Genomic DNA, 26,087 nt, shown 5'->3' with positions numbered 1-26,087 from the left:
GCACTTATTCACGGGCTGGGCATGTTTATTTTGATTTTCCCTTTAAATACGTAATATTGAATATGTGTAGGATTTATAGTGTTTGATGTATTTTTCTTCCGTTCTTCTGTTAGGTGTGTAATAAGATTATGTTGGGGTGGATTTAATGAAATTTATTGGTAGTGCCTGGTATTTTGGTAGTTTTGTATAATCGAATGACTGATTAGAGTAATCTTCTTCTTTTTTTTTTGTAAATGTGTGTGTTAGGTTAAATGTATGTTGAAATAATTTCATTTTTAAATTTTGTCTTGAAACAGCTGATCAAGCTGAACAGCTGAGTTAATGTGTCCTTGTCAATTGTGTTGTAACGTACCGGGTCCATTGTATTTCTTTCCTTGTACTAAAACCTGCCTGTGGGCAGGTAGTAATCTAGGATTGTTTATTAAATGCTTTGATTTGTGAAGAAATCCCTGACCTATCTTACCCAAGGAGGTACCAGTGAATTGCTCACTATAGTACCTCCTTGTCTTACCTACAAAATAGTACAAGTGAACTTTCAGTTGGCACTGTCTGTATACAGTTGGAACTGTTTGGGGGGGAAATCAAGGCTCACGCTTTGAGCACGCGTCCTCTGATCTCCTCGCGAGCGGGCGATAAACAAGGTGACCACAAGCTTGCCACCAGCCCCTTTCTCGCTCTGGACTTTTCTGGAGAAATTTCTGCCAACACGACACTTTCGAACCAATCCTGGCTACTGTAGTTATCGAGCACCATTTTCCGGGGCATTAAATAAAACGAACTTTGTGATTGGAGGTGAGACGCACACCTCCACTTTCTCGGCTATTGATTGGTCAATCACCCATCAACTGGCTGCATGGGGGAAATTGGAAGTATTTCCGGTCGGAAAGGTTGCAGACACGTCACGATCGAGTCTGCTCCACGTCAGCGTAAACGTCTGGTTAAAAACTGGGCAATAACACTCCAATTTCCATCAAACTGTCTCCATTCTGTATGCCGATCTCGTGGGATAGATTGTGAAACCTGTCCAGTGTTGTTTGCCTGCGACGTTACCCTCCTGCCAAATATTTACTCAGTATATCTCAACAAATATTCCGTCCACGATGAAAAGCTCGGTGATTGTGTGCCTGTTCCTGACGCTGCTGATCGCCGTAACTATGGCGAAGCCAGCGGACAAGAGCCGTGTGAAGGAAGAGGCTAAATTGAGCGACGAGGAACACTACGGGCAAGACGAGCACAACCCAGACTATGATCATGATGCATTCCTGGGCCATGAAGAAGCGAAGACTTTCGACAATCTCAGCCCGGAAGAAAGCATGGAAAGACTAGGGTAAGCAAACGTCTTCTTTCGCTTTCAAAGTACAAAAATTTAAACCATCAGGACCTAGAACTAGAAGCAATCTACATGATACATCGCGATCGATTGACATTGACATTGAGGAGTTTGGGGGTCATGTCGCCACAAATACACGACCTCAAAATGACCAGCACTTGCAATTAGCAATTAACACGGCAAGCAATAGCCTTCCACTATTATCACGATTATGCCGTAGATCTAGTTTCTAGTGATTCTACACTGTTAGAATCCAAAAATTCTGCAATGAAGACACAGGTGAAGATGTAATGTTGAAGACTGACTGCGTTCAACTTTTGGTTCTGACGTGCTGGTTTGATGAGTTAAATGCGACTCGGTCGAGAAGAACTCGGGAGAACTACATCTTATACAGTCAACGGATTTGAGATTTGTGCGCATGCGCTGGCCGTCAAGTCGTGTAGCTTTGTGGCAAGGCCTTATCATACTGTTGGCAAACCCTCTCGCTGTATATTGCGTTGCTTTCTGGGTGGGTGCGCGCGCGCAGGCCTTGTCAGAAGGCTAAACGCATTGCGACTCCGCCAGCACATGAATATTTACGTGCGCAGTGTACTGCATACTGATTTCGAAAATGGTGAATGGGATGGGGAGCTAGGACTACGGACCCGTATATGGCCGTGAAAAAACGTTTTTTTCAAGATCATTGGACCAGTGTGAACAAGAACAAGGTGAACGAAGGGTATTAATTAGATAAGAATCTTATGTATACTATAAAAGTACGTTTTTTCTCTCGTGATATTCGAAACTTACGGAGGTGCGAAAATCTGTGACAGACAGTGTATGTTTTTCAAGCTTACCGATATAGCACTCTATTGACTCAGGACGCTCCCACAGTGTGTAACTGTATACGGAGCGTCCCGGGGTTAGGGTCCATGGGGCTGATACTGTGGCACTGCCACTGGTTCAAAACGCCATTCACAGGAGCACTGTTTTTATGTTCACTTTCTTCGAGCCTTGGAAAGAGCATTTGCGAATCTTGCTTTGCTGACCTCAGCAGAGTCAGGTCAAATTGGGGCGCGCGCTTTTTGAAAGTTCTGGCCTGAGTGTGTGTTTTGTTCATGCATGTCTAATAAAATCTTGATTGCTTTACTAATACACACGTACCTGAACTGTAGACAATGATAGAAAATACGAGTATGTACTTCATCTACAAATTGGTGACAAAATCGGAATGTATGATATAATAGTGAGCTCTTCATGCATTAACTCTGTCACCATGTACAGTAGTAATGTACCAACAGGGAGCTCGAGGGATCAGCACTTGCAGCACAGTACAAGGTCGGCTGGCCTGGCGCGCGAATTTCAAGTGAACCGGAAAGGCGATGGAGACGACGTAATTTAAACGTGTTCGTGATGTGAGTTGCGTTTATGCTTCCCCTCGAACAGCGTTTCTGTACGAACGCTGATCGTAAATGCACTATTTTGTGCGTTTTGAAACAACGTTTTGAAACGGCGTTACATCAAAATAAGCAAGGACGCAATCGCGTTTTGAACTATTAAACGCGTACCAAAACACCGATTCTAGCCCGAAAAGGGGAAGCATAAACATGGCCTATGCGTATTGCATTAGTATGCCTACTAAGTGGGTCAATCCACGTCAAATCATCCAATTTTCAGAAAAGTTGTCACCCGACCCCCTCCGATTTTCTTTAAAATCGCACCAAATGTTCCCCAAAGTGTCTGACGGAAAATCCCAAAATATTTTGCCCCAAGGTCAATTGGTTGCTAAGATACAGCCTCACATAGCAACCAATGCGCATTCCAAAATATTAGTTAAAAGAAAATTATGCATTTTTGATTGATTGTGGTAGCATGGATATTTATGCAAAAGTGTTCATTATCTGGAAATTGAGAGAACTTTATAGTCTTTGCAAGAAAAACTGACTATGACGCGAAATTGACTTTTCATTAACGTGCACGAGGTCACCGAAAATGGTGTTAAATGTTAATTTCGAAAATTTTAATGCATATTTAGAGGCTAATATCTTCCACATTTCATCACCTTAGGTTCTAAAATATTATGCTGTTGAAGGCTTTGACTTGCTCAGTAATTCTGAAAAAAATCAGCGGATTCGTGCCCACAGATTTTACGGAGAGCGCCCTCAAAGTTGACAAAAATGAGAAATGTGCCAAATTCAAGGTCACGGATCACCCTTCGTCCCACCTAGGAATGGCATCAATATTTGTGTATTGATAGACATTTACCTATATTATCTTGGGTTACCAAAGAAATTTTGCTACCGAAATGTTCAATGGTAAATTTACCCCACTGAAAATGGTCGTAAACGGCCAAATTCCCATGAAATATCACATATTGGGTTTAGAGGACGTTTCAAATGTCCATGCTTTCAAGATGAAAAGCCCTAGCCCTGTGATATTTGCTGTAGGGGTAGTCTGTTATACATATTTTAGTAATATATACCACAAAACACTTTTATTACATAATAATGACCTTGAAATTTAACCCAAAATTTGATAAAAACAATTAGTCGCTCCATTTTCCTCATTGCACTGCATGTAATATGTGTTTTGAAAGACTTTTCACAGAGCAATATTTCAAGAATTATAAAGGCTGACAGCCTACCATAATAAGGTTCTAAACTATTTGTGCTCTTCTTTCAGATTTAGTGTCAATTTGATCATGAATTTTATACCCTTGACCTTGAAGTGCTTCTAAAAATAGCTGTAAATTTGTTAACTACAAATTACACACACGAGAGGTGTTTTATGGCATAACATACTAGTGATTCTTTCACAAACACAAAAGTTTTTATGGTGTAAATGTTATATACTAGACTAAATCTATAGGTTCTTGCAAGATATGTTACAATTAATTACTTTGTTCTGACAATGACCCTGAATTTATGACCTTCAAAATCAGGAGTAATGCCTATTCCTGCCCATAAAGACCTGTATTTAAGTACATAATGATAGTTGATATTATGGACATTGCGCCCAACACATCAGATTCTTATTCTAGCCTGTGAAACGCACATTAAAAGCACTGAGAATTTTCTTTTTTGGGGGATTTGTTCTGTAACTTATGGCAACTTCCAAAATCATTTCCATTCTTATGTATTTTCTTGTTTTTGGAAAATTTGTTATGTATTTCTTTGTTTTTTATTTTCTGCAGCATTTGTGGGTTTTTTTTATTGGAAATTGTCATAGCCCACTTTATCTACCATAATTTGAATAGAATTAATCAATCAAAGTGATAGGTAGTAAAAATGGTCAAGTTTTTATGAGTTTCACCACGAAGCACTGTTTTCCATAGGAAATGCACACAAAATCACAAAATATTACTGTCCTCTTTTGCGATCGAAATTGAGGGTCATTGTCAGAACAAAGTTATTTATTGTAACATACTTGCAAGCACATATAGATTAATTCCAGTTTATAATTTTTACACCATAAAAACTTTTGTGTTTGTGAAAGAATCACAAGTATATCATGCCATAAAAATACCTGTCATGTGTGTAATTTGTAGTAAGCAAATTTACAGCTATTTTTAGAAGCACTTCAAGGTCAAGGGTATAACATTCATGATCAAATTGTTACTAAATCTGAAAGAAGAGCACAAATCGTCGGGTGCCCGTGCATTGGCCGCTAACGCAATACAAATTGTATTGCATTAGCGGCCAATGCACGGGCACCCGACGAAATAGTCTAGAACCTTAATATGGTAGGCTGTCAGCTTTCATAATTCGAGAAATTTTGATCTGTGAAAAGTCTTTCAAAACACATTATTACATGCAGTGCAATGAGGAAAATGGAGCAACTAATTGTTTTTATCAAATTTTGGGTTAAATTTCAAGGTCATTATTATGTAATAAAAGTGTTTTGTGGTATATATTACTAAAATATGTGTAACAGACTACCCCTACAGCAAATATCACAGGGCTAGGGCTTTTCATCTTGAAAGCATGGACATTTAAAACGTCCTCTAAACCCAAAATGTGATATTTCATGGGAATTTGGCCGTTTACGACCATTTTCAGTGGGGTAAATATACCATTGAACATTTCGGTAGCAAAATTTCTTTGGTAACCCAAGATAATATAGGTAAATGTCTATCAATACACAAAAATTGATGCCATTCCTAGGTGGGACGAAAGGTGATCTGTGACCTTGAATTTGGCACATTTTTCATTTTTGTCAACTTTGAGGGCGCTCTCCGTAAAAACTGTGGGCACGAATCCGCTGATTTTTTTCAGAATTACTGAGCAAGTCAAAGCCTTCAACAGCATAATATTTTAGAACCTAAGGTGATGAAATGTGGAAGATATTAGCCTCTAAATATGCATTAAAATTTTCGAAATTAACATTTAACACCATTTTCGGTGACCTCGTGCACGTTAATGAAAAGTCAATTTCCCGTCACAGTCAGTTTTTCTTGCAAAGACTATAAAGTTCTCTCAATTTCCAGATAATGAACACTTTTGCATAAATATCCATGCTACCACAATCAATCAAAAATGCATAATTTTCTTTTAACTAATATTTTGGAATGCGCATTGGTTGCTATGTGAGGCTGTATCTTAGCAACCAATTGACCTTGGGGCAAAATATTTTGGGATTTTCCGTCAGACACTTTGGGGAACATTTGGTGCGATTTTAAAGAAAATCGGAGGGGGTCGGGTGACAAGCACTGGATGATTTGACATGGATTGACCCAATTAGGATTGATTGCTCAAGACAGTCAAGACTCGAACTCAAAAGTAAATAGGCCTAATTTAATTTAAACTTTTATATAGACCTATGACTAGAAATATATGTAAAACAAAGGCATTGCGCAATGCAGCGCAGCACCTCTGCTGGGTCTGATAAATGAGGCTCTGGACAATAGTTCTGTGACTCGAGTGTGACTATGGTGATCGTATCGTATTGGATGCAGAGATTCAGAAAGGAAGAGATTAGGCCTGTCGGTGTCTGTAGCTGTACTACGAGTACAATGTTGGTTAATGCTTGCAGCTACAACAGGAACTTGTGTTAACATGTCTGTAGTATCAGCTTTTGAGATACTCCTTGTTACTATACACAGCCCTGGCCTGTCGCTGTACAGAAGTCGCCATGCTGATGGCGTCTGGTCGGGCTATACTCTGTGATGTTTTTATCAATGACCTAACCTTTGTGGTCATGGCTTGAAATTATGAAAATCTTGCCATGAATATTGTGAGCTTCATGTGTATACAAGAGTAACACATGTAGAAATGTTCAGCCGAAATTAGGCAGCAACTGATGTGAACTGTTTTTTTTCTCTCCTTGTCACTCTGACTGAAGGAGAGAACTTCAAAACAAATACACACGTAGGAACCCTCAAAATGGAAAAAGATAGATTCGTCCCACTAATTAGAGTATTCAGACGTTAGAGCTAAAGTCAGTGTTCTGTGACATGTCTGCTGTCCTTTATTGAAAATGTTAGGAATTTGTTTGTTAGATGGAAATAAACTAGTATAGTTGTGATTCATTGTGCCTGATGCACTTGAGTAAAACTACTGTAGTAAGGACCTACTTGATGGAAACCCATGGATTGCCCTAATTTTGCCATTAATAATTAAAATTGTAATGATGTAGATTGCTTTTATGCTTTATGCAGAAATAGTACATGTTTGGTTGAAGTTTACGGGTATGGCAGCGTATGGCGGGTGCCTTTTAATACTCCTGAACCATTAAGGAGTGCAGGACAGAATTTCCAGTACATGTATTTGAATGTTGGACATTGTCCTTCATTTATGTGTCAGTATAATACTTGGTATGGTACTTTGATAAAAAGTACACTGTATATTTGAGTACACCTCAAATTTTTATCTCAATTAAAGGGACTGTACAATACTGGTTGAGGTGGGGATTCATGTTTTGAACATTCTTATGTGAGAAATTGAGAAACCTCTTATGAAATATGAAAGAGCATGTAATTTTAAGAAGGATTCAACATTCATTTGATGAAAATTGGTTTTCAAATGGCTGAGATATCCAAAAAAGTGATAATGATAAAAGGCCACAGGCCACAACTTTATTAGGATCTCTTTGTTTCACCTTGTTTTTGGATATCTCAGCCATTTCAAAACCGATTTTCATCAAATAAACTTTTGATACCCCTTAGAATTGCATGCTCTTTGACATCTCATAAAGTGGTTTCTGAATATCTCGCAAAACGTTAAAAGCTAAATCCTCACCTCGACCAGAACTGTACACACCCTTTTATACTTGATTTGTTTATCAAAAAGTGACAAATATTGTTTTGCAGAAAAATTGTGGAAAAGATTGACAAAGACAAGGATGGCTTTGTGACGGAAGAGGAGCTGAAGGAATGGATCATTCATCAGCAGGTAACACTATCTTCTTTCTCTTAAATTTTATTCCAAAGAGCAAGGTTTTTACTTGTGAGACAGACAAGCCATGGAGCTAATATTCAGATGCTAAAAGAAAACAAAATAATTTCATCTATAATGGGTGGGTAAAAGTACATCTTTTTGAAATTCTATAACTTGAAGTCAGAGGATTAATGTCTTAATGGTTCTGAAGCCAGATTTTTTCTTTCAGTTCAGTGTCTTTAAATAACTGTTGAATATGTTACATAGGGCCTACACTACATGTACTAAGGGAGGTTAAATATTTGTGTAATATCTTTTTTTTTTACAAGTCCAAGCGAGAAATGAATATGTGGAAATTAAAGAAAAAATTGTGTCACAATACCTGACTGGGAGGCAGAATGATAAAGTTATCAGAAATAATATTCATAAAGTTTCAGATCAATGCAGGGATGTTGATGTCAACAGATTGACGGGAATGATATTAAGAGTTTTAGTAAGCCAGTAGTACTTTGATAAGTGTCATTTGAAACTGTAGATATGTACTATCTTTTGATGAAAAAAGTTTTACATTGAATATGACTGATATTTGAATTCAGATGTACAAATTTATGCAAGCCTTTTAACTCTACTAAAATCCCATAGAAGCATGCACCAAACTGACATGGGTCTTTACATGGAGGTCAATACAAGTTGACATCAGCGTTGAGCAAAAAGTGCATGCAAAAGTAACCTTGTAATGCATTTTTTTTTTTGTCAACCTTTGTAGGTTTATTTTTATAAAGGGAATGACTTTTGTCAAACATGTCAAAGTTTAAGATCCATTTTCATGCATAGCCCTCATAATTATTAGCTTATCAATGCTAAATTTGCAGCAAATGAAGTGAAAGGCTAGAGTTTATTGCATTAAAAAAAAATGCCATTTCTTTTTTCAAAAGGAATTCTCCAAGCTGTCAAAAAGACAAAACCAGCTGCCTTGACTGAGAGATGATAAGAAGCAACTTTCCAACTTTCAAAATTTTATGCCACAATGTGGGTAAAAGGTGTATTGTTTCACTTTAAAGGACAAGTTCACCTTCATAAACATAAGGATTGAGAAAATGCAACAATGTTAGTAGAACACATCAGTGAAAGTTTGAGGAAAATTGGACAATCGATGCAAAAGTTATGAATTTTAAAAATTTTTGTGTTGGAACCGCTGGATAAGGAGACTACTACAGCTTGTGAGTCATATGCGTACAACAGTATAAAGAAAATATAAAGAAAATTTAACATATTTTCACTTTTTCACATAATAAAAGAGCACTTGACTTGGCTCTTTCTAAAGGCAGGGGGAATAATATTACCCATAACATTTGTCGGTAACAAGTCGGGGGAATGTGAACTTTTTTCATAAGATGAAATTTTGTGAAATTCTCTTTATATTTTCCTATATTGTTGTACGCATGTGACATCTAAGTTATTCACACACTGCAGTAGTCTTCTCTTCCAGCGGTTACTGCACAAAAACTTCAAAAATTCATAACTTTCGAACGGATTGTCCGATTTTCCTCAAACTTTCAATGATGTGTTCTACTAATATTGCTACATTCTCTCAATCCTTATGTATATGAAGGTGAACTTGTCCTTTAAAAAGTTACACTAATATGGTCCCATCATAATTTGTATTACAATGAAAGTGGGAGAGTGATCTCATCCCTGAGTTTATTGTACACTCACTGAGATGAATCAGACAGGTCTATGTGGGGAGATGTAAGGAAATGATAGTCATCAAGAAAGTTTTTTTCTTTTTCTTTTCCCTCTTTTCATAAGTTACGTTCAGACGACAAGCCTTAACCTCGAGATTAGGAAACCTCAAGGTTAGAGCTTGTAGTTACGGACCGTGAAGGCGCACTCTGGGTTACAATTGTAGCTAACCTCAAGGTTATCTCCATGTTAAGAGCCACGATAAATCTTATGGTTAGTGCTCTAACCATGAAGGGGGGGGGGGGGGGGGGTCCACCGTGTGGACACAAAAATCAACGCACTCAAAGGGGCAGGTATTTAACCACGACGTCAGTATTAAGATTCGTCTTTTGGACACACGTAAAAGTTAGGAGGCAAGAGCTTAACCTTGTGGTTAGGGCTTGTCATCTGAACATACTTGTAACTATTGTCATCCCTGACATTTCTCAAATGCCCCTACTCGATATCCAGTGAAAATGATTTGAATGGAAGAACTTATTGTGCATTTCTCCCCAATAGATGCATGGAATTATCCTTTAAACCTTGAATTAAAACTGATTATAGGAAGATTTTGAACATATTGAATTTTTAATTCAGTAATTACATTGTAATTTAATTTTGAATTGATTTTGAATTAATTCTTGATTTAACATTATGATCTTTAGCTGCACAGAATTTCCCTCCAAATTGATGTACTTGGTTTGTCAGCCAACTGGAATGTTTTTGCTTTCTATTATTTGCTCTTTTCTCACCGCATGCTGAGCTTTGAGAAACATTTAAACATTAGATGCATTAATGTACACTTGTAGGTCATGTAGCTAATCCTCTGACATGTCTAATTTACCATACATTGTAGCTCTTGCATTCCACCATGTATTCACACCAATTCACATCAGTATTCTTGGGTTTGTTTCCCTTCAGTGTAAAAGGGCTCGCTTTCACCGTCCTTTTTATGATAAAGTTTGTCTCCTGAGATGAATTCCTGCATGGCTGCTATTTTTATGTACAGTACAGGGCAAGACTTCCATTTTGCAACCCCTGCTATGCGTTATGTTTAAGTAGCATGAATAAGTTTAGGTGGCTTTGGGATTAGGATTAGAGTTTTTACTCAGTTTAAGATTAGGGCTAGGGTTAGAGTTAGGGTGACATTGATCTCGGTGTTCTCTAGAGGGAAATGTGGACTTTTGTGCAAGAGTGATATCCAACTTCATAGGCAGCTGTGTGTAGTCTGTCCTTTAAAAAGTAAAATGTCTAGCTGTAAAACGAGGAATTTTCGCGTGCATTTTAATTTCGCGAGCGCCAAGATTCGCGAAATTAAAATTGCACATGAAAGTGGCAGTCCACAAAAATTTCATGCCGCAAAAAAAGCCGTCAGCTCCAATAAGCGAAAAATTCATGCCGGGAATATATCATGTTTTACAGTATATCATAGGCAATTGCACATATGGTAGTGGGCAATACTCACCAAACAGGATATTTCTATATCATTCTGCTTTTGCTGTGCTTTCTATTATAAGGTCCTTCATAAACCCAGTTCTGTTCCCTAAACATTGAAATATTAACAAAACATGGAATCAAATGGCCGAATGGTTAGATTTATACGTATGCAGGCATTCTCCAAAAGAATTGTGAATTCTTTAGAGGAGAAATGCAGGCTTAAAGGGAAGGCTAGTAACTGATCAGTGGGAATCAGTGGAAATGCTGGGAGATGATTGTTCCAATCCTTATGGGATTCATTCAAGAGTTCATTGTATATCTATTGTTGTGTGAAAATGATTTGCTTCAGAATGGTCTCATATTCAAGTAATGTGCAGTTTAATGCTTCCAGGTTAGCGTCCCTGGTCAGTGACGGAGCATTAATCTGCACATTACTTGAATATGAGACCGTTCTGAAGCAAATCATTTTCACACAACAATAGATCTAACTCTTGAATGAACCCCATAAGGATTGGAACAATCATCTCCCAGCATTTCCACTGATTCCCACTGATCAGTTACTAGCCTTCCCCTTTAAAGCCAAAGACTTTTTTTGATTTGGGAGGGGGGGGGGGGGGCAGACATGAAAGTAATATTCCTGGTTTGTTATTGTTGCCTTCTCTCATTCTTGTATTATCGTTGTTGTTTTACAAACAGAGCCGATATATTTACGACGATGTTGACAGGCAGTGGAAGGGCCACAATATTGACGGGAACCAGAAAATATCTTGGGACGAATATAATCAGACTACATACAGCGGCCTATCTGGTGAGATTTCTAGGTTTAGTAATAAAAAAAGTTTTGCTTTGCATCTGGTAATGCCATAGAAGGTGAAATTTTGTATTGGTGAGCCCTGCATAGTAGGAACCATTTAAAGTACAACGTAACATGAAATTATTTGTTTCTGGTCTCAGGTAACCACCTGATAAATGGTTTTCATGTGATTAAAAATAATCTGTGAGCGCTGTTGACTCTAGAATGAAAAGTCTGATCATTATTCCTGTCAACAAGCCTGATCATGAGATTGAAACACCATGTCACAGAGTGGTAAACATCAAAGTCATAGATATTATCGAAACATTTTATAAGTTTGTGTTTTGTTTTCATTTTTGCATAAATGCTGCATTATCATTGCTGGCTGACCAATGCTAAATATTGCCTTAGACTGATGCCATACTAACATTTATCACAAGTTGATACCAGGGTGTACACTCCTACCATGCTAATATGGCTTGCACGCAGCTCACCTCTCCTCCCATAACACTAAAGCCTGTCATATCAAAACATGTCCCAATCATCTGTGAAGGTGACTTTAATATGGATGTGAAATAATCAATTCAGAAGCAGTGAAAGAAATCAAAGATGCTGGTCACGCTTTACCAGAATAAAATGTGTGCATAGAAAATTAGGGTAGCTGAATAATTGTTCCTTACATTTTAGGAGGATGTTTTGATCGTTAGATTTCATAGTCGTACTTACTGATAGTATGTTTGATAGTCTAAGGTGAAGCATTCTACGTCAAATAGAGAAGAAACTTTGGTTCCAAGATACATGCTTTAGAATTGATTATAAAGCATCTTAAGCTGCTAAGTTTGACACCTAATGGTGCCAAGCTACAGCGAATTGTATCCCTCCAATGAGTTATGTCCCGCCCCTTCTAGCGGCAGGCAATTGACAGGGATGTGGTAGAGCGCTGGAATGTGGTCAACAGCCAGAAAGACGACAAGATTGGATGGAACGAGTACATGCGAGGAACGTACGGTGCAGACGAGCAAGAATTAGGTCAGGACAGAGTGTTGTATGGCTGGAATATTTTCATCTTCAGTGAACCCGACTCCTGCTATACTGAGCACGTTTATCACAAAATGTTGTTACAATGAAGTGAAGGTTTCAGTCCCAAATGTATCATCTAGCTGCCTTTCTTTGTTATTTGTTCAACTTGATTAAACAAAGTTTTGATTACAATTTGTATCTATACAAAAGACAACTACTGGTCCCAAGGACTGTATTGTTACAGGAGTCACCTGTATGTAGGTAACTCTTATTCACTAATGCACTTGAATCTTCTGCATCCTAGTTACTCATTACAAATGAGATCACAAGTACTATTAAAAACTTGTAAACTGTAAAGACAGGTGATTAAGCAGCTTGGAATGAATAGGGACAACAAACATTGCACAAGAACAGTACCGGTAATCAAGGCTAGAAAACCTATATCAAACTTATCTCATATTAAAGTTTCTTTTAAGATTATGTTTGTAATAAAAAAGATTCATGTAGGAAAAATAATGAATCCTAAAAGCAAATGCAAGAAATTGGAAATCATTTTTTCTTTTCCCAACCAATATTTTATTTTTCCCAACCAATATTTTATTTTTCAGGGTTATTACAGCTGTAGGCTGCTGACCCAATCAATTTTATGGGTTTCTACTACAATTGTAAATACTTACAAACTTGTATATCATGTAATAATGCAGCTAATCCAGTGTATTATGAAAGACTGCACTCCTCGACCTACTGTATAAAACCAAAATATCTCTGCCAGCCAGACATTTATATTAACCTGTTGAGGACAGACTGATATTGCCTGAGTATACTCGGGACTCGTCCTCAACAGGCTAAATGACACATTCTATAATTGTTATTTTTTGTGTACCAGTAAATTACTAATATTCTGTTGTCATGACGCTAATAATTTACTGTATCATTTATGAACAGTTTTTGTTCTGGTCAGTGTTGGACCCCCCCCCCAAAAAAAAAAAAAAAAAAAAAAAAAAAAAACACACACAAACAAACAAACAAACAAACAAACACACACACACAAGTACAGACTGTTCATTAATAACACTACACATTGTATACTGTGCATGCTAAATGTATTTCAATGTTTGAGCCATATTATTTGTATCATTTATATGTTCCAATCTCGTCACCTGAGAATAATAGAGGTACCTCTAAAGCCATAGGCCTGAATTCACAAAGGTGGTACAATTGAAACAATGGTTTAAACCATGGACAATTTGTATAGAGAGCCAAGTGTCTCATTGCCTGTTTACTTACAAAATCAGTCATTTCGTTGACGAAATGAAATGATCATTCTGTTAATGAAATAAACATTTCATCAGTGAAATGGTCATTTTGTTGAGGAAATGATCATTTTGTAATGAAACAGGCCATGCAACACTTGGCGCTCCATACAAATTGTCCATGGTTTAAACCATTGTTTCAATTGAACCATCTTTGTGAATTCAGGCCGTAGTGTTTGAGGTACCGTAACACCCTTCTCATTCTCAGCCAATGATCTCATGAGTTCACCCGTTTGGCGGATGAGTCCCTAGAATACTCGGGCAGGTGTCAATGGGAAATGTGTGTTGTAGCACAAATTCAGTCGGTCCTCAACGGTGAAGGGAGAGGAGACACCCACTGTCTCCATGTTTTCTCCAAAGATTCCTTTCTGAGTTTCAGTTTTGATCTTTGCAGCATTTCTCTCTCAACGTCATTTACAATAAATAATCATTACAGCAATGCTGCACACTGGCACTGGTCTGATGATCCCGACCAGTAAAAGTCACTGTCGGACTGGTAACTTTTTCTGAAATATACCAGTAAAAAATGGAAAAACTGGGTACCTACTGGTCTGACAGATAGGTGGGACCAGTAGTAGAAATGGATTAGTGTGCAGCTCTGCTCTACAGTTAAAATTCTTTACATTTCACTCCATTTTAAAAAGGGTATGATCAAAACGACAATGTGTAGTGGAAGTTTAAGTGAAATCTGATATGGCCTTTTTTATGATCAGTGGTGTAACTTTTGTACGCAGAGGGTCAAAATTTCAAACACAATATTTTTTCATTATTCTGTTTGATTCCTGTTGGAAAGTATTCAAATTTTTGAAAAAATAACATTTCAGACCTTAAAGCTGAAGAGTTATTGGTGTAATTTAAGGAAAACCCTGGCACCTGAAGTAAATTTAAGCAAAATTTTGTTTTCATGAATTGCACCATAATGACAAAATTCTGTAGTCAAACTTCACCATGCAAAGTTTATATGGTTAACAACAATATATAGTTTGTGAATCAAAACTATTTGGGGGTTGAATATAAAGTGAATTTAAAAAAAAATACATGAGATTTATAAATTTTTGGTAAAAATACCAATTGACATGCAATTTTTAAGATTTTAACTATTTATTGGAGGGCAAGCCAGGTCAAACTCTATACTATAACAAGTCTTTAAGAAGGGCTACCTTCCTATGTAGGTTAAATGAAATTCCAATCATTTCTCTAAATCTTGGATTTTTCACACATGGATGTTTCGGAGGTGACAGTTAACATAATAGAATGTTTCGGAGGTGACATTAATATTAACATTCAGTTTTTTTGAGAATAAGTGACAATAACACAAAACCTTTTCTTTTTATCAATGTTTTTAATAAGTATAACTCGAGAACAAGAAATTAACTCCTGTTTCAAGCAGATAAACCACACAGAACAAGTATTTTTTTACACTTCATTAATTAGCATGGGCACCGGTAGTTTGCCTTCCATTTGGACACGGGTTGTAAGCTAAATATTGTAATCTGAAGAAACATGGCATTCCATTTTCTACCTTAAATTGAGATGAGGGTGTGAGATCATTTTAGTAATGTTTCTTTGTTCTCAGAACATTTTATTCCACAACACCAGGGAAGAATCACTTCGTTTCGGAGGTGACATTCAATGTTAACATTGTGTTGAAATATTCATTTACAGTAAGAATATGACGGACATAAGCTAGATATTGTAACCTGAAGAAACATGGCATTCCATTTTCTACCTTAAATTGAAATGAGGGTGTAAGATCATTTTAGTAATGTTTCTTTGCTCTCAGAACATTTGATTCCACAACACCAGGGAAGAATAACTTTGTTTCGGAGGTGACATTCAATGTTAACATTGTGTTCAAGTATTCATATAGTATGTCCCCCCCCCCCAAAAAAAAAAAAAAAAAGAAGAAAAAAAAGTACAAAATACAAAATACAATTAGACTTTTGCATTGATAGCACCCAATATGATTAAATCAGCTAAAATCTACTTTGGGGTCTTAAATTATAACATCTTAGCTCTATTTTGCAGAAAGCAATTTTGGTTAAGTGGTCTAAAAGAAATGTGGATTGTTATAGAAGGATGTCAGGAGTCTGATTCTTCCAAGTTTAGCACTTGGATGCTCTTGGAACTGCATATCAATGTATAAACACAATATACAGTGTACAGAACTTGGAGGGAAGGGATTCCTGACATGCTCTACAAAAATCCTCATTTCTCTTTGACCTCTGAAGCAAATTGAATGGGGTTTTCTGTAAGGTGTGGGCAATGAGTTATAGTTTCAATCCCTCAAATTGTATTTTAGATTGATTCACTATCTTTAAAGTTATCGTTGTGGAGGGTACCATTGTAATTTTTTGGTGGGGACATAGGTTATGAATGCCAAAAGCAAAAATTCTTATTTGACTTGTATTATGTTTTTGTTTGAACATAGTATTATAAATACATGTAGATTAATTCAAGGATGTTCATGAATTCTTCATCATTCTTGATAGCCACCATACAAATGTTATAATACTGGTGAAAGGTGTTTGGTTCATCTGGGATAAATTTTCTATATACCAGATTCATTTAAACTGTTGACATTACTAAAATATATTTTATGTATCTTTCTGAATTGCTTGAAAATTACCAGCAATCATTAGTCACTTTTGAGAGTAAAAAGTATAAGATAAGAAAAAATCATTTTATTGTTTTGGAGGTGACACAACACAGAGACAACCCAACTTCTCAGGTGTTAACTACAAGTAATATATTGTGAACATTCATGTCTTTCCTCATGGCTTTAATTTTCAAATATAAGCTCTTTCTTTCAGTTCTTACTTGTTATTTTGTTTAGTTATTCTCTTTCATGATAGTGGATACTAGCTCATATTTTGTTTTAGATTGTAATTCATACTAATCTTTAGCAAGTTTTTACAGTTTGGTTAAGACAACAGTTTGTGTTTCCCAGCTGAAGAGAGCAGCATAATGCTTTTGTGTGAACTTATGGGGAATTTTTTTTTTTTGTTCAGTAATTTTACCCATCAACTTCACAGAAGGTCCCGGACACAAACTGGTCTCAAATAACCCTATAAGGGACCGAAGAAGGACAAGTTCACCTCAATAGACATGAGGGTTGAGTAAATACAGCAATATTAGTAAAACATCAGTGAGAGTTTGAGGAAAATAAGGCAATCCATTCCAGAGTTATGAATTTTTGAAGTTTCTGCTCAGTCAAAGCTGAATGAGAAGATTTCTATAGCTTGTGATGTCACACGTGTATCAGGATATAGAGAAAGTATCAAGAAAATTCAACATATTTTCACTTTTCTTGCATAACAAAAGAACACCTGACTTCTCTCTTTTGGAAGGCAGGGTGAATAATATTGCCCTAACATACATCAGTAGCAAGTTGAAGAAATGTGCACTTTTTTTCAAAAAGTAAAGTTTTGTGAAATTCACTTATATTTTCTTTATATCGTTGTATGCATGTGACATCATACACTGTCGTAGTTGTCTCATCCAGCAGTGATTGCATACAATGTAGATACTTTTAAAAAAAACATAACTTTTGAATGGATTGTCCAATTCCCAAACTATCAATGATGTGTTCTACTAAATAATGTTGTTGCATTCACTCAATCCACATGTATATGAAGGTGGACTTGTCCTTTAAGAAACCATTTTCTTTTCCTTGAAATTTCAGTACTTAAAGCCAAATTCTAAGATAAAACATAATAACAAAACAAGGTAAACACGTCATCAAAATTATATTGAGATAGAAATACAAATCTTGTTTTTGGATCTTTCCCTTTCCAGTCCTGGGGACTTGTTCCTCTGTTCACTTTAGTTGTCAGATAACTTCAATAATTTTAAAAAATACAATGTCATAAACAGTTGGTTCAACTTGGAAAATGTAATAATTATTGCCATATTTAAAAAAAAAATCACATAATTTTGTTTATGATTACCACGTTGTACATGGAAAAACAACAACTAAGAATTCAAGAACAAGTTGTGTACCAGCTATACATGTAGGCATGTGGCCTTTTTGTGGAGTTTGATTATTTTATGATTTTTTTTTAAAGATTGTTGACTACAATGTAGGGCATGCATGAACTGCCGCATGTATCACTTTGGTATCAAGGGAATTCTGGTGAGCTAGGTATACAAAAGTCACTTCTGTTGTGATGATTTTGTAGAAAATGTTAATAGATAGTGAAAAGGAACTGAAGTCTTGCCTTTCACTATCACATAACAATATGGTGTTAACAAACAATGTCACCTCCGAAACACAAGAAAAAGCAACCTACATGGAAAGCTGTGATTGGTAAATCCTCACAACTAAATTGCTTAAATTGGAAATCAAGCTTCTAAGATGAAAGCATCTATATGTTTACTTAACTAAAGCAGGAGAATTGATCTTGATTACAATATTATATATACAACAGATGGGTGTATTTTGTGCATTCTCTTTGTTAAAAAAGTGAAAAAAATGTAAATTTGCCCTAAAACGTACAGTATAGTAATAAAAATAAGAGTGAGAGTGTGTTAGTTGATTTCTCCACTTTGAGACTTATGTTACTAAAATAAGTCAAACCATTGGTGTACATGATATGGTTTCTCTTCAATAGAAATGAGCAAAAACTCTTGTTAACAGTGTTTTGTCACCTCCGAAACAGTAATTCTTAGTTTTTATTAGATCTTTTATTAATCTCCAGAAAATTCTCACTTCCTGTTGCCATATTACTATTTTCATCCAAAAGAGATTCCTGTCAATTGGACAGAATCAAACAAAATTGCTTTGTCTTCGAGAAATTATCAAATATAATACGCTTGCTGTTTCGGAGGTGACGATTGTTTCGGAGGTGACAAGTGTTAACGGAAAATTGTAAATTGCTCCGAAATGAAAACAACAGGCTATATTTCTACTACCTTCCTTCAGAGATAATGTGAGGGGATATGTTACATTTTTGTAAATGTAATGTATAACTGATGTCAAGAATAAAAAAATCAAATACATAAATCTGTTGTCTCGGAGGTGACAAAAAAGTTAACGGAAAAGTTGCATAAATTTATAAACACTCACCAAAAAATGATAAGCTATTTGAATCAAATAATCTTTGGATTGAAGTTAAGTCAGATTGATTACTATTCTGTTTTGATGGAAATTAGCAAAGTTGAATTTTATAATTGTGAGCAAGAGCTAACTCAAAAGAGGGGTTAATTGTTAACGGAAAATGTCACCTCCGAAACATAAAGTTTGGACAATTTCAGTCTTTAAAGAAGACAAAGCAGAACCTGGTAAACATAATAGTTCTTAATGTTGGATACCTGTCTATCACCACAACAACAAAAATAATGAAGAGGAATGAACAATTTAATATGCTAGGTCTGACAAAAAAACCATGTCAGAGTGCATACACCAAAAGTGTTGGATTTCAAGCATGTAAGTGCATGCCACATCTGAAAGAAAAAGAGAGGAAAGTTCATTAAGGTACCCAAGGTAGACACTGTGGGTGGTAAGTTTATGAGAAAAAATAATGCATATCTGTCAGTGTATAAGAAAGTTATACACCAACTAGTGCCAAAACCGTGTTTTACACCACTGATTGTAAAAATGGCCATATAGAATAAGAAGGCTTTGAATTTTCAAATATCATGTTTTCATGAAATCAGCAGTCTTGCGATGGATCCCACGTCATTTTAGGCCAATGTGAATAAATTCATGGTATAAGAATGGTATTCCAAGCTTCCCAATCCCTCTCCTCACACACAAACCTCCCCCTCTTTACCACGATCCCCTCCCCTTTCTTATCACAAACTCCTCTCCTTTCCTTACCACACACAAATCCTTTGTCCCATCATGTCGCAAGCAAGCCCTCCTCCCCCCCTCAATTTTCACACGTGAACACTGTCCACAAGGCAAAAATACAGAGAAGCAAAGAGATGGAGTTTGACTAGAAGGCTTTTTGCCTCAAAGTGATTGATTCCTATAAAGTTTGTGTCAGATAATGTCACTGATATTCCTGTCACTTTTCCATCCCGTCCAACAGAGGATGAGCTGACCAGGATGAAAGAAAATGACCACATGGACTTCAGCACCATGATCCGTCGGGACAAGAAGCGATGGAAGGTCGCTGACCTTGATCATGACGGTGAGCTGACGTACGAGGAGTTCGTCGGTTTTCTGCATCCTGAAGAAAAGCCACACATGAGAGAAATCGTTGTCGAGGAAACGATGGAAGACATCGACAAAGATGGAGATGGTTTTGTCAACATCGAGGAATACATCGGTGAGGACAGACTTCCTATTTCTACAACTTGTATATTATTCATTGCATGTATTATCTCTTTATAAGAAAACAAACACACACACACCAAGATGGCTCTGTCAGTACCTTTTACTGTGACAAAATAATTCAATTGCCAGAATGTTTAAATTCTGACCAACAAAGTCAAAAATAGAAAACTTGTATAGGCAGTATTCAGAAAGACATGAGAAAACACACAAACAAGTTGATGGCACTATTAGGCTTTCCCGATGTAAGTGTTTATTCATGTCCAAATCACAGCACAATATGATACAATATAACGAGTAAAACTAATTTCCACGTGCTAGAGAGTCTTGACAACCTGTTTAATAGAGTAGGCACGTTTTAGTCTTCACCCTGTTAAGAATTAGGTTAAAGTCAGCACAAATCTTCAATACAGCTTTACATGGCTAACCACTGGAGTCTCTGTGGCAATGTCAATGTAGGTGTTGATGTGAAGTATTTGTATGTATAGTAATAGAAGGAGATGAAGTATTTTGAGGTGTGAACTTTCCTCCAATTGTCTCCCTCCACAAATGAAATTCATATGAACGCAACTGCTGACCCAGATGTGTAACTTAACACACATGACGGGATCTTGGAAAAAAAGAAACCACAGCACTCAAACCTGTTATCCACTGCTTTGCCAACAGTGACACAACCACCAGGCTATCCCTGGTTGTCGGCAGTGACATGATAAATTCGAAACAAATACCCAAGATCTGAAATTTGTACATTTTTATGTCTGTTAGTAGTTCAAGATGCATGAGGCATTAATGAAAGCAAGAGAATGTTTTATTGCTCCCATTAGGTTTTTTTTTTTAAAGATTATTTTCAACCACTTTTATCCAAGCTGTCATCTCAGAGAAGCCTTGTTTTTATTTCCCTTCTTTTCTGTTGGATACATGGCAGGTGACATGTGGCCCAAGAGTGAACGTGAGAAAGATGGCGCCGTCGAGCCAGACTGGGTGGTCAGTGAAAGGGAACAGTTCTTTGCATTCCGAGACAAAGATGGTGACCGTAAGATGGACAAAGAGGAGATTGGTCAGTGGATTCTACCAGAAGACTACGACCATTCAGAGGCTGAAGCTAAGCACCTTATATATGAATCGGACACAGACAAGGCAAGATTTGAGATCACCCACTTTAAAAGTCTGACACCCTGTCTGGGCCCTGTTTCATAAAGCTGTTCTTAAAGTTGTGAATGACTTAGAACAACTGGTGATCAGTTTTTGTGCTGAATCATGAAAATTCTGTTAAGTATAGCACGACAGAAGTGATCACCAATCATTTGTAAGTTGTTCATTAATTTAATCACAGCTTTATGAAACACCCCCCAGGGCCCTGTTTTATGAAGAGTTAACCCGTCGGGGACGAGTCCCGAGTATACTCGAGCAAGCGTCTTTGCGAAATACATGTTGTAGCAAAATCAAACCATCCTCAACAGGTTAAAATTGATTTTAAAGTTGATTTCTATCATAAGTCTATGGCAGCCTGTGTGTTAAGGGAATTTAAAATCGATTATTTGTTTTGATAAAACAGGGCACTGGAAGGGATACAAACACCTCAATAGTCCACTTTATACTAAAATTGTTTGGAAATCTGCTGTGCAGTGATCCAATGTGTGTGGTGCACTGTACCTGCCAGAGAAGCTAATATTGTTGAATTGCATAAAATAACCTTAGTCTATAGATGCATACAATGTATTTACATTACCAGAACCACATACCGACTACTTTTGATATCAGGGTTTTGTTTTTGTTTTTGTTTTTGTTTTTGTTTTTGTTTTTGTTTTTGTTTTTTTTTTCCAAATGGTGAAAAGTGTGAAGCTTGAATTTCTTATAATAGAGTTTTAAAATGATGTATAACTCAACTGAAATGGACTTCCCTAACCTACCTAAATACTGGAAAGAAAGCACACACTCTGGAAAAGAGTGAACTGAGAAAAGAGGCTCTGAAGTATAGGGTCTATTCAAGCGCTTAATTTTTACGAAGCCGTGCTAGCTGTGCAGTCACCGGACCAACCACCGGACCAACAACAATGAAGGGATATCAGATTAAGCTGAAATCAAACATGTTCAATCAACACAAGGGCGCGAATTCACAAAGGTGGTACAAATGAAACCATGGTTTAAACCATGGACAAAAACCATGGAGCGCCAAGTTTTGCATGGAATATTTCGTTACGAAATCAGTCATTTTGTTGATGAAATGATTATTTTGCAATGAAATGACAACATTTTGTAACTAAATGAACATTTCGTCCACGAAATGATAATTTCGTTAACGAAGCGGTCATTTTGTCGATGAAATGACCAATTCCGTAACGAAATATTCTGTGCGACACTTGGCGCTCCATGGTTTTTGTCCATGGTTTAAACCATGGTTTCATTTGTACCACCTTTGTGAATTCGGGCCATTCTGTCTATGATTAATGCCAACTTTCAAAGTAGTAGAGTTATCCTTTCAAAAGTTATTAGACTTGAAAGTGAAGAGTGTGTAAAGGATTTCAAGAAATGAAAAGGGGACTCTAAGACATACCTGATCATTTTCTTCTCTCCCTAAAAAGGGTTGTAGAAACACTGCTGAAATCACGCTTTCCCATTCATGTTATGATCCCAAACTAAAGAATAATATAGAAGATGGATAGCTTTTTCAGAAAATATGAAAAACTCAAGATTGACTCTGTTGACCCATTTCACCTTTTTTGAGTCCTCACATAAAGTCAAGGGGTGTGAATTTTTGTTCATTTTGTGATGCACAATTTGTAGTGCTCATTTAGCAGCTCTAGTTTCAGCTATGCAGTTTTATGTCAATTGGGTCAGAAAGGTTAAGGAAAATGAACATTTATAGAATTGTAGAGTTTAGTTAAAAGCCAAAATATCATTTTAGGAAAAGAGTACAAATGAATAGCGAGAAATTATCAGAATGGTGAAGCTAAAGGTTAAAGGTTAAGGTAAAAAAATCACTATACTTTGGTCATTCAGGCACATGGTTGTGGAGGAAAGGTTAAATAAGAGTGGTTAAGTTTCAATCAAATCTTAAAGGCAGCCGATCGCCATCCCTAATGGTACGTAAACTCCGAACGACCGAAGTTTGTGCATGCAATTGGGCAATGCTACCACTGAGACAAGTGTGTGTGTGTGTGCGTGTGTGTACGCATCATACACAAACATTGTCACCGCGAGCTGCGGTGATTGGAGGAGAGAGGCCAGAAGACGCTGCGGCGTGTGTGTGTGTGTGTGTGTGTGTGTGCGTGTGTGTGTACGCATCATACACAAATATTGTCACCGTGAGCTGCGGTGATTGGAGGAGAGAGGCCAGAAGACGCGTGGCTCTTTCGGCCTCTCTTCATGTGCATGCGCACTGAGAGTGTGCGTCCATTCGGAAGCTCTCGTGGCTCGCTGGGACAGCCATTTTGGGTTAGGAGATAAGCACAGGGAGCTCTCTTGTAGCCTACCGTATTTTCGCTGACCCATTGAGCCAGCGCTATTCTCATTCGGGGGTCACTACATTTGATACAGAATGGGGGAGGCAGCGTGTTGCGTTCGTCTCCGTGCCGCACAAACCACTCGCCACGACTGAGTGTCTTTAATTAAGATGTCATTTCCTGGCTGTATAGTTCTGGCAGAAATTCCAGTAATAGTTGATGTAATGAGTTAAATTTGGTAGGAAATGTGACTTTTTGTCTATTGATGTGGGGTTAAAAATCGATCTGTGGCACGTAGTCAAGATTACTGAACAGCATCAAAATTTAAAGGCCATGTATACACATACATTGTACACTGTAGGACATACTAGTGAGAGAGGAAGTGATTACATGAGAAGCTGATGCTTTCTGCTTGACTATACAACATGCAATTTGTCCTTTGTCGTGTTTTGTTTTTCCTTTTTAGAAAATGCAAGCCAAAGTCAACGGAACCCTTTCTTTTGTTGTTATTGTTGCTTTATGTGGTTTGCTAACATACTTTTCTTGGTCTTTTTTTTCTTATCTCCATTCTGCCTGACTCATCACAGGATGGCCAGCTAACCAAGGCTGAAATTCTTGCCAAGTATGACCTCTTTGTTGGCAGCCAAGCAACAGACTTTGGAGAAGCTCTGACAAGACATGACGAGTTTTAGATGCCATTTATTGCCTTTGAAGATAGACAAACATTCTATGCAGTAGACTGATTGGAATGATCCACCACAGCAGTAGAGTGTGACTGTCATCGTCGTCATCATCATCATTGTCATCATCATCATCGTTGCATCTCAAGATACTCAACGTTCAGCTGTTTTTTGGAAGGTGATGGTCAGTATGGCAGCTGTATGTCCTTTCCTTGATTAGAATTTGTCACACAACAGAAACCATTGACTAATATGTCACATGGCTGTAGATACCATTAGTCCAAGTGGAGTACCACTCACTTCTTTGTGCTCAAATGGAGTACTCCAAGCATGTCTGAGCATTAGTAAAACAACTCAAAGTTGATTTAAATTCTGTCAGATGTGAGTGAGAGTCACAATGTGTGTTCCTTTAACATTGTAGAATGCAGAGAAAGAAGCATCTTATTAGGTCTAGTATGCATACATCCTGAAAACACTGGGTGGTAAAATGATTTATTAAAACATGGAATTATGTAAAGTCCAGCTGTTGCCTGCTTTCAGTGTTGATTCCTACAGATGATTACACCATAAGGCAGGTGAGTGGTTCATAGTCTCTTCAGCTAACTATTGACCTTGGTCATATGATATGATCTGGTGATTGTCCAACTGAATGAGTTTTCTGTGTAATGCACTTCAATTCAGTTTTACTATTGGTAGTGTGTAATTTTTCCCTGTGTATTTTAGTTGAGGTATTGCTGGAAGATGAGGAAATTAGAAGAAAGTAGTGTAGTTCACTGCCATTTGATCAAGTTTTTAAATCAGATCATAGCATGGAAGGACCTTTCATGTGAATGTATGTCTGTTGGTCCTTGCAAAGCACTGGTATGTTCTGCATCCATTAAAACTGTTTATCCTTTCTCATGTCTTTTGTATGAAATGATAATGTACATTTAAGTCTGTTGAGGTGTTTATTTCATTATTTTCTGTGTGTTGTATGCTAAAGTTCTGGTCTGTGAAAGACAGGACATGTTGGATAGCAAATGGCACCATATTGTAGGTGCTGATAAAATTGTATGACATTGCATAAATTGTATTTTATCATGGGTCATCCAAGCTGTGGCTACAGTCTTCGTGATATGAAATAAAAAAGATGTTCAGACCTTTTTGTCAAGAAAACTTAACCACAGTCATGTAGATCTGCAGTCAACGTGTCTGCAGAGGTTCTGTGTCCACTAAGTGTTCCAGTGCTTGGTCTCTACTGAGCTCTACAAACAATGTTTGTCCGTCCTGAATGCTATGCCTTTCGAACAAACTACAAAGTAGCAATGACTCAATGTAGTTTGCATACTGAGAAAAATGACAGAAAATGCTTCTTGCTTGCCAGTACAGTAATAATAAGTTAGTTCTTACAACCATTAGGAAAAATACCATGAGGTCAACTATTTTTCTTATTTGATATTTATGTTGTTTTGTGGACATGAATTGCAGCTATTTATTTATAAGCATTTACTATTTTGTATGAATGCAGGTATCCGATATCCTTCATGTTGACGTATTTTAATCCAAGCACTTTTCACACAGTTAATCCAGACAAGAAAAGAAGAAAATGTATTAGAGTTGGGTTAAATTGTGTGTGAGAATATAATAACAATTGATAGTGAGTACATACCAGTGTGACGGTTGTATCAAGTTAATGAATATACATGTAGTTTTTTTTTGTTTTTGTTTTTTGTTTTG

The 26,087-nt window shown here is 37.0% G+C and overlaps 1 protein-coding gene across 2 annotated transcripts; it reads left to right on the top strand.

Annotated features, from left to right (window-relative positions):
- Nucleotides 1-891: 891 nt before the first annotated feature.
- On the top strand, nucleotides 892-24,479 carry LOC139714121 (calumenin-like). Of its 2 annotated transcripts, none has more exons than XM_071625844.1 (6): nucleotides 892-1,327; nucleotides 7,617-7,698; nucleotides 12,544-12,664; nucleotides 20,004-20,243; nucleotides 21,174-21,385; nucleotides 24,279-24,479. In XM_071625844.1, the coding sequence occupies exons 1-6, from the start codon at nucleotides 1,101-1,103 to the stop codon at nucleotides 24,381-24,383; spliced, it is 987 nt and encodes a 328-aa protein (XP_071481945.1). In that variant the 5' UTR covers nucleotides 892-1,100; the 3' UTR covers nucleotides 24,384-24,479. The 2 variants fall into 2 exon arrangements, with proteins under 2 accessions (XP_071481945.1, XP_071481946.1); XM_071625845.1 differs by lacking the exon at nucleotides 12,544-12,664 and adding an exon at nucleotides 11,539-11,650 and having other exon boundaries at nucleotides 24,279-24,478.
- Nucleotides 24,480-26,087: the final 1,608 nt, after the last annotated feature.

This window comes from Diadema antillarum, unplaced genomic scaffold (genome assembly GCF_040938485.1).
Source record: "Diadema antillarum isolate AM-2024a unplaced genomic scaffold, OU_Dant_1.0 seq00002167_RagTag, whole genome shotgun sequence".
In the NCBI taxonomy this organism is placed as follows: Eukaryota; Metazoa; Echinodermata; class Echinoidea; order Diadematoida; family Diadematidae; genus Diadema; species Diadema antillarum.
Note: the sequence above shows the minus strand (reverse complement) of the source record. Positions and strands in the feature narration are given on the sequence as shown.